At 46.2% G+C, this 12500-nt stretch overlaps 1 protein-coding gene across 1 annotated transcript in view; it reads left to right on the top strand.

The window, feature by feature from the left end:
* Positions 1-12500, top strand: part of LOC308320453 (sex comb on midleg-like protein 2) — a 52003-nt gene that overhangs the window by 37722 nt on the left and 1781 nt on the right. The window contains exons 8-14 of the mRNA XM_080770874.1: positions 2804-3141; positions 4461-4554; positions 5002-5205; positions 6688-6837; positions 7551-7679; positions 10372-10587; positions 11944-12110. Coding sequence (XP_080627000.1) covers positions 2804-3141; positions 4461-4554; positions 5002-5205; positions 6688-6837; positions 7551-7679; positions 10372-10587; positions 11944-12110 — 1298 coding nt within the window. The remainder of the gene's footprint in view (positions 1-2803; positions 3142-4460; positions 4555-5001; positions 5206-6687; positions 6838-7550; positions 7680-10371; positions 10588-11943; positions 12111-12500) is intronic.

The raw sequence follows: 12500 nt of genomic DNA, 5'->3' as shown, positions 1-12500 counted from the left end.
TATATATATATATATTCTTTCAGAGCTTAGACTAAAAGAGCTTAGACTAAAACATTACAGGTGACTGAAATGTTGACTAAAACTAAACTGTACAGAAGACTCTGACTAAAACTAAAATCTAAATTTGCTGTCAAAAACAAGTGTGACTCGGTGTACAAATGTGTTCCATTCATACCCTCTCTGAGTTAATAGTCTGTGTATTTAACACCAGGGGGGGGGGGGGGAGAAAATGAGACATTTCGGAGTAATTTCCCGTTCCACTGGTGAAAGATCCAATCAAAATGACAGATCTACATAGATGCTGAATATTTTATTTTGTTCATTAAGATGAAATGTAGCACATTAAAGATGCATGGGTTAACCCATTCCAATCAGGACGGCAGTCGGGAACCCCTTTTTGGTGTTTTAACCCATTCTGACCTGAGATCAGATTCATACGAGGTTTCCACTGGACACACACACTGGTCTGATCAACCCATTCTGACCTGAGATCAGATTCTAAAAATGTCAGTCGTTCTTCGATTCTTCAAAAATAGCAGACCTACAAGCTCGTAGCGCGCCACTCGGTGGCGCGCTATGAGCTTGTAGGTCTGCTATTTTTCAATAGCTAAAGCATAACATGATGCTAAACACCAAAATGGGTTCCCGTTCAGAATGGGTTAAGGTGCCGCGCTACGAGCTTGTAGAGCTTGTAGGTCTTCTATTTTTGAAAAATCGCGAAAATGTCGTGCAAATCTTTGAATATATATTCTTTCAGAGTGAACGTTTTTAACTCAAATCTTTGCTTCTGGGAGGAGGGGAGGTGGTGGTCCCTGGAACAACATATTTTCAGATGGGGGTCGGCGGGCAGAGCAACGGACTTGAACTCATGCTTCCTTCGTGCCTGAGTGTCCAAGTTGCTCCTTTACACCTGACAGGGGGGAGTTTCCCTGGTTGGACGTCGTAGCGCGTGGAAGGAACACGTTATTCCAACCAGTTCCTTGTTTTTTTTTGGGGGGGGGGATTCTTGACATGAAAATGAAAAACGTAGGATTTGTTTCAGAAAACTGCCAGGATTTTAGTGTAGATTTGTAGAATGGACCTCAGGTCTAAATGGGCTAGGGTCAGTGGAGGTTCAGAATAGGCCAGCTCTAATCCCTGAGTCAAAGCCCCCTCCTCTGTGGTCTTTGCCCCCCCCCCCCCCCCCCCCCCCCCGGGGGACACTTTAGCTGGATAGATAGATGCTTATCTGTTAGAACGTCCCGTACGGACCGGCCTGCATGCAGAGAGCACAACAAAGGACGCTGCTTTGAATCTCACGTTGCACGCCATCGATGCACACGGCGCTCGCAGACCAGTAATTATTAGTCGTCTTTTGGGTAGAGTGGGGCGGAGGAGGGGCACTGGAAGACTTCAGTGCCCCTTCGGTCACAACATGTGTAAAGCACAATTATGCAAGGAATGAATGCATACATGTACAGTATCTGAAGGAAGTCTGATCCAATCACTCTTAGATTTACTCCAGTTTAATCCTGAGTTTAAGTTTTGTTGTGTTCAAGACCTCATTTTAGGCATGTTTTAAGCCTCCAGGAAAATCCGTGTTGAGGTTCTTAATTCGGTTTTGTTTTGACATGACATAATCTGGCTGATAGCAGATGATGTTGATTTATTTATTTATTTTATTTTTCGCTGTGTGTGTGTGTGTGTGTGTGCGTGTGTGTGTGTGTGTGTGTGTGTGTGTGTGTGTGTGTGTGTGTGTGCTTGTGTACCCCTAGCGATCATTTTGATTGGCCGAGTCATGGTTTGAGGACAAAAAGTGACTGTCCAATGCCAAACCAAATAGTTTCACATGTGATGTCAACTCGTAGATCTACAAGCTCACAATGTGATGTCTGCTTGGTAGATCTACAAGCTCACAATGTGATGTCTGCTTGGTAGATCTACAAGCTCACAATGTGATGTCTGCTTGGTAGATCTACAAGCTCACAATGTGATGTCTGCTTGGTAGATCTACAAGCTCACAATGTGATGTCTGCTTGGTAGATCTACAAGCTCACAATGTGATGTCTGCTTGGTAGATCTACAAGCTCACAATGTGATGTCTGCTTGGTAGATCTACAAGCTCACAATGTGATGTCTGCTTGGTAGATCTACAAGCTCACAATGTGATGTCAGCTCGTAGATCTACAAGCTCACAATGTGATGTCTGCTTGGTAGATCTACAAGCTCACAATGTGATGTCTGCTTGGTAGATCTACAAGCTCACAATGTGATGTCTGCTTGGTAGATCTACAAGCTCACAATGTGATGTCTGCTTGGTAGATCTACAAGCTCACAATGTGATGTCTGCTTGGTAGATCTACAAGCTCACAATGTGATGTCAGCTCGTAGATCTACAAGCTCACAATGTGACGTCTGCTTGTAGAGCTGCAGATTTAACTAAAAGTTAATGTGTCCACCGAAAGGTTTTGCTTGAAAGTTTCATTTTCTCTAATGGACGTTTAATCAAAATAAAATGTTATTTGTTTTTACTAGAAAATGTTCCACTTTAGGACAAAATATGGGTCAAAACATCTGTAATTTGTGGTCTGCCCCCCCCCCCCCTAAATCAGGATCAGCATCAGGGCCCCCCTCCCCATCAGGGCCCAAAACAATCTGGCATCGGTGGAGGCGCGCGTGCCAATTAACAGACTTTAAAGACCTGTGGTGAGAAGAGTGGTGTTTACAGTGGGTGTAATTGTGGCTCCATAGTAATAATTTCTCTCTCTCTCCCTCTCCCTCTCTCTCTCCCTCCCCCTCCCCCTCTCTCTCTCCCCCCCTGTAGTCCCTCTGCCAAAGAACCCCCACCAGGTGGTCTCGTCGGCGGCCTCGTCGACGCCGGCCTCCTCCAAGCCCAGCCGCCGCTCCATGCAGGCCCCGTACCGCCTGCCCAACCCCCTCCCCCCGCTGCCCGTCAGGAAGGGGGTGAGGGGCCGGCGGCCCAAGAGCGAGACCATCGCCCTGCTCAAGGCCGTGGCCGAGGCCGCCGCCGCCGCGGCCGCCGCTGGCCACAACAACAACAACAACAGCAGCAACGGCTCCGCCACCGGCGGCAGCGCGCCCGATAACACCCAGCTCACACCGCGGCTCTACAAGAAGAGAGGCCCCAAGCCGGGGAGCAAGGTAAGAATACCCAGCTCACCTAGCCTCGTCCCAGGCTTACGAAAAGAAAAGCCTGGTCACAACCTAAGGCAGAGAAGCATAAAGTAAAGCCTGGTCACAACGTAAGGCAGAGAAGCATAAAGTAAAGCCTGGTCACAACGTAAGACAGAGAAGCATATAGTAAAGCCTGGTCACAACGTAAGGCAGAGAAGCATAGAGTAAAGCCTGGTCACAACGTAAGACAGAGAAGCATAAAGTAAAGCCTGGTCACAACCTAAGGCAGAGAAGCATAAAGTAAAGCCTGGTCACAACCTAAGGCAGAGAAGCATAAAGTAAAGCCTGGTCACAACCTAAGACAGAGAAGCATAAAGTAAAGCCTGGTCACAACGTAAGGCAGAGAAGCATAAAGTAAAGCCTGGTCACAACGTAAGACAGAGAAGCATAAAGTAAAGCCTGGTCACAACGTAAGACAGAGAAGCATAAAGTAAAGCCTGGTCACAACGTAAGGCAGAGAAGCATAAAGTAAAGCCTGGTCCCAACGTAAGACAGAGAAGCATAAAGTAAAGCCTGGTCACAACGTAAGGCAGAGAAGCATAAAGTAAAGCCTGGTCACAACGTAAGACAGAGAAGCATAAAGTAAAGCCTGGTCACAACGTAAGACAGAGAAGCATAAAGTAAAGCCTGGTCCCAACGTAAGACAGAGAAGCATAAAGTAAAGCCTGGTCACAACGTAAGAAGAGAGGCCCCAAGCCGGGGAGTAAGGTCAGAACACCCAGCTCACACCGTGGCCCCTACAAGAAGAGAGGCCCCAAGCCGGGGAGCAAGGTAAGAACACCCAGCTCACCTCAAAGCTACTAGGAATGGACTGCAGAAAAAGTTTCTTTCCCTGAACGATCACATTCATGAAGGAACTGATAAGAACCAGAGTGAAACAAGTCAAAGGGAACACCACAAGGAGGGTGTACAATATGGACCAGGCATTCCAGGATAGACATTCTAAGTGCCAAAGCATTACTTGGAATTATAACAAACTTGGGGTATCGCTGTAGATTTGCCGTACTGATATTGGGAAGCCTGGGCCGTGTGCATAAACTGACCATGAGTGGTCTAAGAATAGCTGAAATGACAAAGAGCAAAGCCAAACAACTTGCCAAATACTGCTCTGTTTGGGCTGTTATAGGCAGTTTGTCTGTGTGGAGAAGGAGGAGGTGCCATGTGTATCCTTAAGTGAACATGAACTGTAGTGTCAACCCCCGTTCTATTTGTTTCCTTGTCAAATGAATTGTAATTTGTGGATTCAAATAAAGTAAAAAGTGTGTGTCTTGTGTTTTTTTTCCCAGAGAAAACCCAAGCTCCCCCAGACCACCGCCCAGCTTCCCAGCATCCAGGGGCCTCAGGAGAGCCCTGCCAACCACAACGCTGTGGTCTCCACAGGTAACACATCTTGTGTTTGAGCTTGTAGGTCTGCTATTTTTGAAAACTCGAAGAACGACTGACACAGAGACATGGCTTTTTCAGAAAACTGTCAGGATGTAGAAGAACATTTTAGAATCTGATCTCGGGTCAAAATGGGCTAGAACAAACGGTGGTTCCCAAACTATTTCATGTCAAGGACCCCTAAATTGACACTAATTAGACCCCCCCCCACCCCTATTAATTTCAAGGATCCCCAGTTTGTCATTAGTCAGTCTATACGGACATTCAGGTGCTTCTAACTTTACTCAAGTATTTCCATGGTTTGATACTTCTACTCTACTACATCTCCACTACTGTTATTTGACATCTTAGTAATCCACCAGATTTAGATTAATAATTCAAAATGTGTGTGTGTGTGTGTGTGTGTGTGTGTGTGTGTGTGTGTGTGTGTGTGTCTACGTGCAGTGTGCGTGTACGTGAACAAGCACGGTAACTGCGGCCCCCACCTGGACCGGAAGCAGATGCAGCGCATGCCGGACCACTTTGGGCCCGGCGCCGCCAACCGGGTCCTCCAGGAGGTGGTCCAGTCCTGCATAGACTGTCTCTATCAGCCCAAAGTCCTGCTCGGCGCTCTGCCCACGCACTCCGGGGGAGGGGAGGTGGTCCGAGGTCAGTACCCTCATTTACCGACTATAACCCATTCTGACCGGGAACCCATTTTGGTGTTTAGCATCATGTTATGCTTTAGCTATTGAAAAATAGCAGATCTACGCGCGACTGACATTTTTAGAATCTGATCTCAGGTCAGAATGGGTTCATCAGACCAGTGTGTGTCCCGTGGAAACCTCGTATGAATCTGATCTCAGGTCAGAATGGGATTAAGCTCATACTGTACCTGAATATAAGCCGCACCAGATACATTTAGGGAAAATGACTAATGAACATAAACAACAGGGCTCCACACTAACCTTTTTCACCAACGTCCCAAAATACAATTTGAACCGTCCCGAAGTAAATGTATACAGTCCCAGGGGGGAAAAAAAAGTACAAAAAAAAGAACCACTCAAATTGTGAAATTAATTAACTATTGTAATAGAAATACAATTAAGCCTGTACTGCATGTATTGAATACGTGCAGTACATTATTTGTCTGGCTTCATGTTTCTCCTGTAGATACACTGATTTAGTCAAAATGCTCCCAGATGAAAAAATAGGGCTTGGTGTAAAAATGTTAATTGAATTAATCAGAGGCTTTGTAATTCATTAATCTAAATTAATCACATTTTAATCGCATATCAATATTCGACCTGAGAACAGTGATATTTATTTTGAAATGGATTTTGTTGTTTTGGTGTGCCAGTGAATCAATGAATAGTGACTACAGTAGCTTATTAAACTTTGGTGGTTTGGCTACTTGATCAAGACCAACAGATAACGTGCAGGTATTCCATGAATACTCAAATGTTTATTACATGATGGGTGGCATGAGATAACAAATAAAAACTACTTTATTAGGGGGAATACTGAGACGAAGGAATCAATAAATCAATAAATCAATAAATCAACAATAAAAACTGTGGAATGAGAGCGTTCTGGGGTGTGCAACTGTGCATTCCACAGTGTTCATTAGAAAACATCTGTTGCTTCAGAGGATATATATATATATAGGTATAGGTAGGTTATAGGTATATAGGATATATACCAACATATTATTTAATGTTGATGCCAGCTAGCAAGCATGGAAGCTAACGTTAAACGTTGGTGTAGTGTAGCCCCATGTCCATATGGAACCTTTCCATATGGACATGGTTTTATCCACGCTTCCAACAGATAGTTTTTAATCTAAATGTCCCATCCACGGGTCAAAAGAAATATAATTCCTATCATTCCTTTGGGTGAATTAAATGGTAGTGTGTGCGTTGTTGTCGTCAACTGTCTGACTGACGGCGCTGCAAATAGTCTCATGCTGCTCAGCGCTGCACACGAAATGTGCATTTTGTAAAAACTCCGAGGTGGGGTTGGCGAAAGTTAAAAAGAAAAGTTGCAATATTATGGACGACCGCAACGACATGGTAATGTGGTACTGTGTCATGGTACTGTGGTGCTGTGTCTGCAGACAGCCTCATGGTGGCGCTGTGTCTGTGTTTTCAGTGAGGACGGACGGCGGCGTGCGTCTGCTGAAGCTGCCCTCGGCCTCCAGCGCCGGCTTCGTGCTGCGCTTCCTGGAGACGGTGTGTCGGCACCTGCAGTCTGACTTCCTGTTCAGCAGCCAACCCTTCAGGGAGTTCAGGACCCTGTCAGGTAAAAACACCTGCAGTCTGACTTCCTGTGTGCGTTCAAACCAGGGGGGCAGTCAGACAGATATTTTGTGAAGCCACTAAGGAAATCGGGACTTCCTGAAAGTTCATATAATGGCCTGTTGTGGCGCTGTCATTGGGCCCAAAAAAACCCATATCCCCATAGAGGTCCATGTATTTGGGCCCAACTTCACCTAGACTGTATTACCTTAGTAAACATGGTCATGAATACTTTCTGCTTCCAGTCACTAGTTTAAAGTCTCATTTCTCATGTCATAATATTCTTTTTGGAAAATTATGGTCCCATTTATAAATAAAATTACCATAAAGTCGCGTATGTTCTGAGGGGCGTGGCTACCGTTACAGTCTATGAACGGGATCCCCCACCCACTCGAGTCAAAATAAAAACCAACAAAGAAGAAGGGGGGGAAGTCCCGCCTCGTTGTCTGGGCCAGCCAATGGGCCAGCTGGGCCAAAACGGATCTAGAAAGATGGCGATTTACAATTCAAGGACTGACAGGCTTCATCTTACGTCCATGTCAGACCCGGAGAACGCTTTGAAGGCTGCAATACCTTCATTCGGCCACTATGTCCATTTCGCCTCAGGGATTCCGCTGGGTGCCTTCTCTATTCATATATACTCTAACAGTACAGTACAGTACAGTACAGTACAGTACAGTACAGTGTGTGTGTGTGTGTGTGTTCTCTCCTGTCCAGTGAAAGAGGAGGCCATGGAGAGCACATCTCTGGGGCGGGGTAGTAAGAGGGGTCCTCCGGGGGTCTCCCCGCCGTACGCAGCGCCCCTGTCCCCTAAACACCTACGCACTGAGGCCCACCCATCAGAAGGTAAAGGAAAGGAATAGGCCTACATATCAACGATGTGTCTTTGTGTCATATGAAATTTGTAGGAGATAAAATAGCGCAATTAAAAACAATGTTGCAAGTTAGACGCAATTTGAACAGTGTTTTGCATGAGCGCGCATACATGCGAGGATTTGGGCCGTCTGTGCTGGACTGTTTCCATGACGGGACGTTGGAGAGTAGCCTATAGTGCAGTGCTGCAGCTATGCGGAGAGTCCCTGTGATGTGAGTTCAAAACTCACATCACAGCTGTCACTCGATCCTGTAGGTTCACACTCTATAACATACGACGAATTAGACCGTTCCTCACCCAGGAATCAGCCCAGCTCCTAATCCAGACAACAGTCTTGTCAAAACTTGACTATTGTAACTCCCTCCTTACTGGCCTACCAGCATGTGCACTTAAGCCTCTCCAGCTGATCCAAAATGCTGCAGCTCGCTTGGTCTTCAACCAGCCAAAATTCTCACATGTCTCCCCCCTGCTCCGCTCCCTCCACTGGCTCCCGGTCGCTGCCCGCACAGAATACAAAACCCTGATGCTGGCATTCAAAGCAACCAAAGGTATGGCTCCCCCATATCTTGCAAGTATGATCGAACCCTACAAACCCTCCCGCTCACTCAGATCAGCCAACGCAGGGAAGCTGGAAGTACCCTCACTAAAAACGCCGGGACAACGCTCCACACGTCCCAAACTCTTCTCCCTTCTGGCTCCAAAACTGTGGAATGCACTTCCCATTGCAGTCAGAACTGCAGCATCACTCCCAATCTTCCGCCGCAGTCTGAAAACCCACCTTTTCAGACTCCATCATGGCCCATAGCACTTACCCCACCCCCTTAGATAGCAATTCTAGTAGTCATAGCACGTCATAGCACATATGTGTAGCATAGTAGTATAGATGTATAGCTTATATGTATAGTTTCATTATAGATATTCCACTGTTACTTTCTTAGCTACGCATGTTTCATGATAAATGTCTTTATGTGATGTATTCCCATGCTTTTGTTCTTGCTTAATGTAAGTCGCTCTGGATTAAGAGCGTCTGCTAAATGCCTAAATTGTAAATTGTAAATTGTCCCAACATGCATGGGTAGCCTATAATACTAATAATGACTTAGATAGCATTTGATACAGACTTATAGCATGTTATGTAGACGGCACTATAATTACATTGTATGTAGTCATAGCACACCATAGTACATATGTATAGCATAGTAGTATATATGTATAGTTTCATTATATAGATATTCCACCGTTACTTTCTTAGCTTACGCATGTTTCATGATACATGTTTTTATGTGATGTATTCCCATGCTTTTGTTCTTGCTAGAAGGTCATTTTGACCGTTTTTGTATTATTTAGAAGTTAATTATCTTTGAGCCCATGAAGCTTCCAGAAGGTTCCCCTTCCATGAGCATCATCATCCATCACCATTCTATCATCTCAGAAAACCTTGACATCTGAATAAATGTTTAAATGTGAATTTAAGCACATGCAAATTTAGCTGATTTTATTTCAGACCTTCTAGTGTAAGTCGCTCTGGATTAAGAGCGTCTGCTAAATGCCTAAATTGTAAATTGTAATGATATACTGTAGCCTAATCTACAGCAGGCCGATATGCCAAATGTACCGTGCCAGTGGGAACCGCATCGGAGATGGGTAGGCTACCCAGCCAGCCCACCACCACCACCAGTGCCAGCCACATGGGCTACGGTTTTAGCTGCATTCAGCATTCATATAATTGACAGTTGACAGCCCAGCCACTGCAGCGACTGCCGAGGCAATCTAAATAGACTATCGAACCGAACGTGCATGGTACAGTTGGTCACGGTGTCATGGATGGACCACAGTGATGGAGAGTCTCTCTATCACTGTTGTCCGTCTGTCTGTCTCTCTAAGAGAGAGACAGACAGGACAGGAGGAGCACCTATATGCAAAACAGCAGCGTGTGTGTGCCTATTTGTTATTTCATTAATGGTTCACAGGTTCAGGTTTTCGTTCACTAATATATCTTGTTGTATATTAAATTTAAAATACTTTAATAATTTAATATACAACTATAACAACACACAGTGACAGTTGCTTGCAAATTGCGATATGTGCGTGCGTGCGTGCGTGCGGGGGGTGAGGCGGGCAGCAATAAGGGAAGCGAAGCGAGAGGAGAAACAGACAGGGTAAGCCTACAGCTTTATTTAATTCATGCAGGTTTATTTATTTAAGATAGTTGCGTGTGCGCGTCTGTGTGTGTGTGTGAGAAAGGGGGCAGCAAGGCAAGCCAGCAAAACTTTTTTTCCTGTAACCAACATGGTTTCAGGATCGTATTGCAGTTGTTCATGTCGCAAAAACGAGGGCGAGGCTTGACTTCACAGGGCGTGCCAGATAGATTTCAGCCGTCACATTTATTAACGTCAGAACGAAATTAAGGAAGGATCAGCTGTTTGCGATCACTTTATAAATGCCGTGGCGACGTGGGTGTACTACGAAACCTGCACTCCAATCTGTGGCAGATTTTACACTCGATTGATAAATCAGGGCCTTAATTTCTCTCTCTGTGTGTTAATGTCTCTCTATCTCTCTCTCTCTCTCTCTCTCTCTCTCTCTCTCTCTCTCTCTGTTAATATATCTCTCTCTCTCTCTCTGTGTGTTAATGTCTCTCTACCTCTCTCTCTCTCTCTCCAGCGGAGACGCTGCCCCACGACGGCGGCGGCCTAGCGGCGAAGGAGCAGCGCTTCATGGACTCCGCCTCCAACTCAATGACGCCCCGCCCCCACCACGCAGCCCCGCCCCCCCAGTACTACCCGGCCGGAGGAGGAGGAGGGGGCGTGGCCACGCCGCTGAGACGCCACGCCTCCAACCCCGGAGAGCTCACGGTCTCCACGCTACGGCGGGTGGAAGGTAACGCCACCTCTCTCTCTCTGTGTGTTAATGTCTCTCTACCTCTCTCTCTCTCTCTGTGTCTACGGCGGGTTGAAGGTAACGCCACCTCTCTCTCTCTCTGTGTGTTAATGTCTCTCTACCTCTCTCTCTCTCTGTGTCTACGGCGGGTTGAAGGTAACGCCACCTCTCTCTCTCTGTGTGTTAATGTCTCTCTACCTCTCTCTCTCTCTGTGTCTACGGCGGGTTGAAGATAACGCCACCTCTCTCTCTCTGTGTGTTAATGTCTCTCTACCTCTCTCTCTCTCTCTGTGTCTACGGCGGGTTGAAGGTAACGCCACCTCTCTCTCTCTGTGTGTTAATGTCTCTCTACCTCTCTCTCTCTCTGTGTCTACGGCGGGTTGAAGATAACGCCACCTCTCTCTCTCTGTGTGTTAATGTCTCTCTACCTCTCTCTCTCTCTCTGTGTCTACGGCGGGTTGAAGGTAACGCCACCTCTCTCTCTGTGTGTTAATGTCTCTCTACCTCTCTCTCTCTCTGTGTCTACGGCGGGTTGAAGGTAACGCCACCTCTCTCTCTGTGTGTTAATGTCTCTCTACCTCTCTCTCTCTCTGTGTCTACGGCGGGTTGAAGGTAACGCCACCTCTCTCTCTGTGTGTTAATGTCTCTCTACCTCTCTCTCTCTCTGTGTCTACGGCGGGTGGAAGGTAACGCCGCTACGCGTGGCCACCTGGTGGTCACCAGTTTAGGCTCTGAGTGCCCATTATAAAGAAAGAAAGAATTTGTAATTCTATTATGCATGTAATGTGCATGATGTCATCACCTGTACACCAGATTAGAGGAGTTTTCTAAATATGGATGAAAAAATTTAAATAAATAAAATAAAGAATTTAAAAAAATTAAATTAAAAATCCCAAGGGAAGACGTCTTGTCGCCCGTGGCATCCGGTACTTAATTGGCAATTAGACGTCTTGACGTTTATTATGGCTCTTAAACTGTTTTAAGCATTATGTCATGCTTTAGCTATTGAAAGATGTCAGATCTACGAGCTTGTAGGTCTGCTATTTTAGAAGAATCGTTAAAAGGTGCTTGAAATCTTTCAGAAAATTATTTTATTTCGATGTCAGGCCTAAATGGGTTAAACATGGCCATTACACATTGTGTGTGTGTGTGTGTGTGTGTGTGTGTGTGTGTGTGTGTGTGTGTGTCTGTGTCTGTGTGTGTGTGTGTGTGTGTGTCTGTGTCTGTGTCTGTCCTGTGCGCGTCTGCGTGTGCGTCTGTGTCTGTGTGTGTGTCTATGTGTGTGTGTGTGTGTGTGTGTGTGTGCGTGCGTGCGTGTGTGTGTGTGTGTGTGTGCGCGTGCGTGCGTCTCTCCAGCGGCCAGCTCCACCACAGGCCCCGAGGCAGCGGACAGAGAGGGGGGGGTGAAGCCCCCCGGGGGGGGCCGGAGCCCCTCCTCCTGGTCCATAGAGGAGGTGATGCAGTTCGTCAGAGACGCAGACCCCTCGGCCCTCGCCCCGCACGCCGAGCTGTTCAGGAAACACGTGAGTTTAGACCCCCCTTTTTGTCCGAGAGACGGCCCATTTTGGTCGTGCGGAGAACAGATTTTGCCGTTGCCAGCGATATCTTTTTCTTTTTTCTTGTCTGAAGACTGACCTGTTCCGTCACTGTGAACTCCCATGCAGCAGAGCAGCTCCTACAGACCCACACCAAATCTCTACTGAAAACACACCTTTTCTCTTTGGCATTTAATTGCACCTGATCGTATTATTGTATTATGTAATTATGTAGCCTATACTATTTGCCTGTGTGCCGATGGTGATGCTCCACTTGTTTCAGCCTGTAGGCCTACAGCACTTGGGTCAGCTTCTATTGTTTTAAATGTGCTATATAAATAAACTTTGATTTAGGCCTATATTGGAGCAGGTGCTGGC

The sequence above is a fragment of the Protomyctophum bolini genome (assembly GCF_963924005.1).
Source record: "Protomyctophum bolini genome assembly, chromosome: 8".
Classification (NCBI taxonomy): Eukaryota; Metazoa; Chordata; class Actinopteri; order Myctophiformes; family Myctophidae; genus Protomyctophum; species Protomyctophum bolini.
This window is presented reverse-complemented; position numbering and strand designations above follow the sequence as displayed.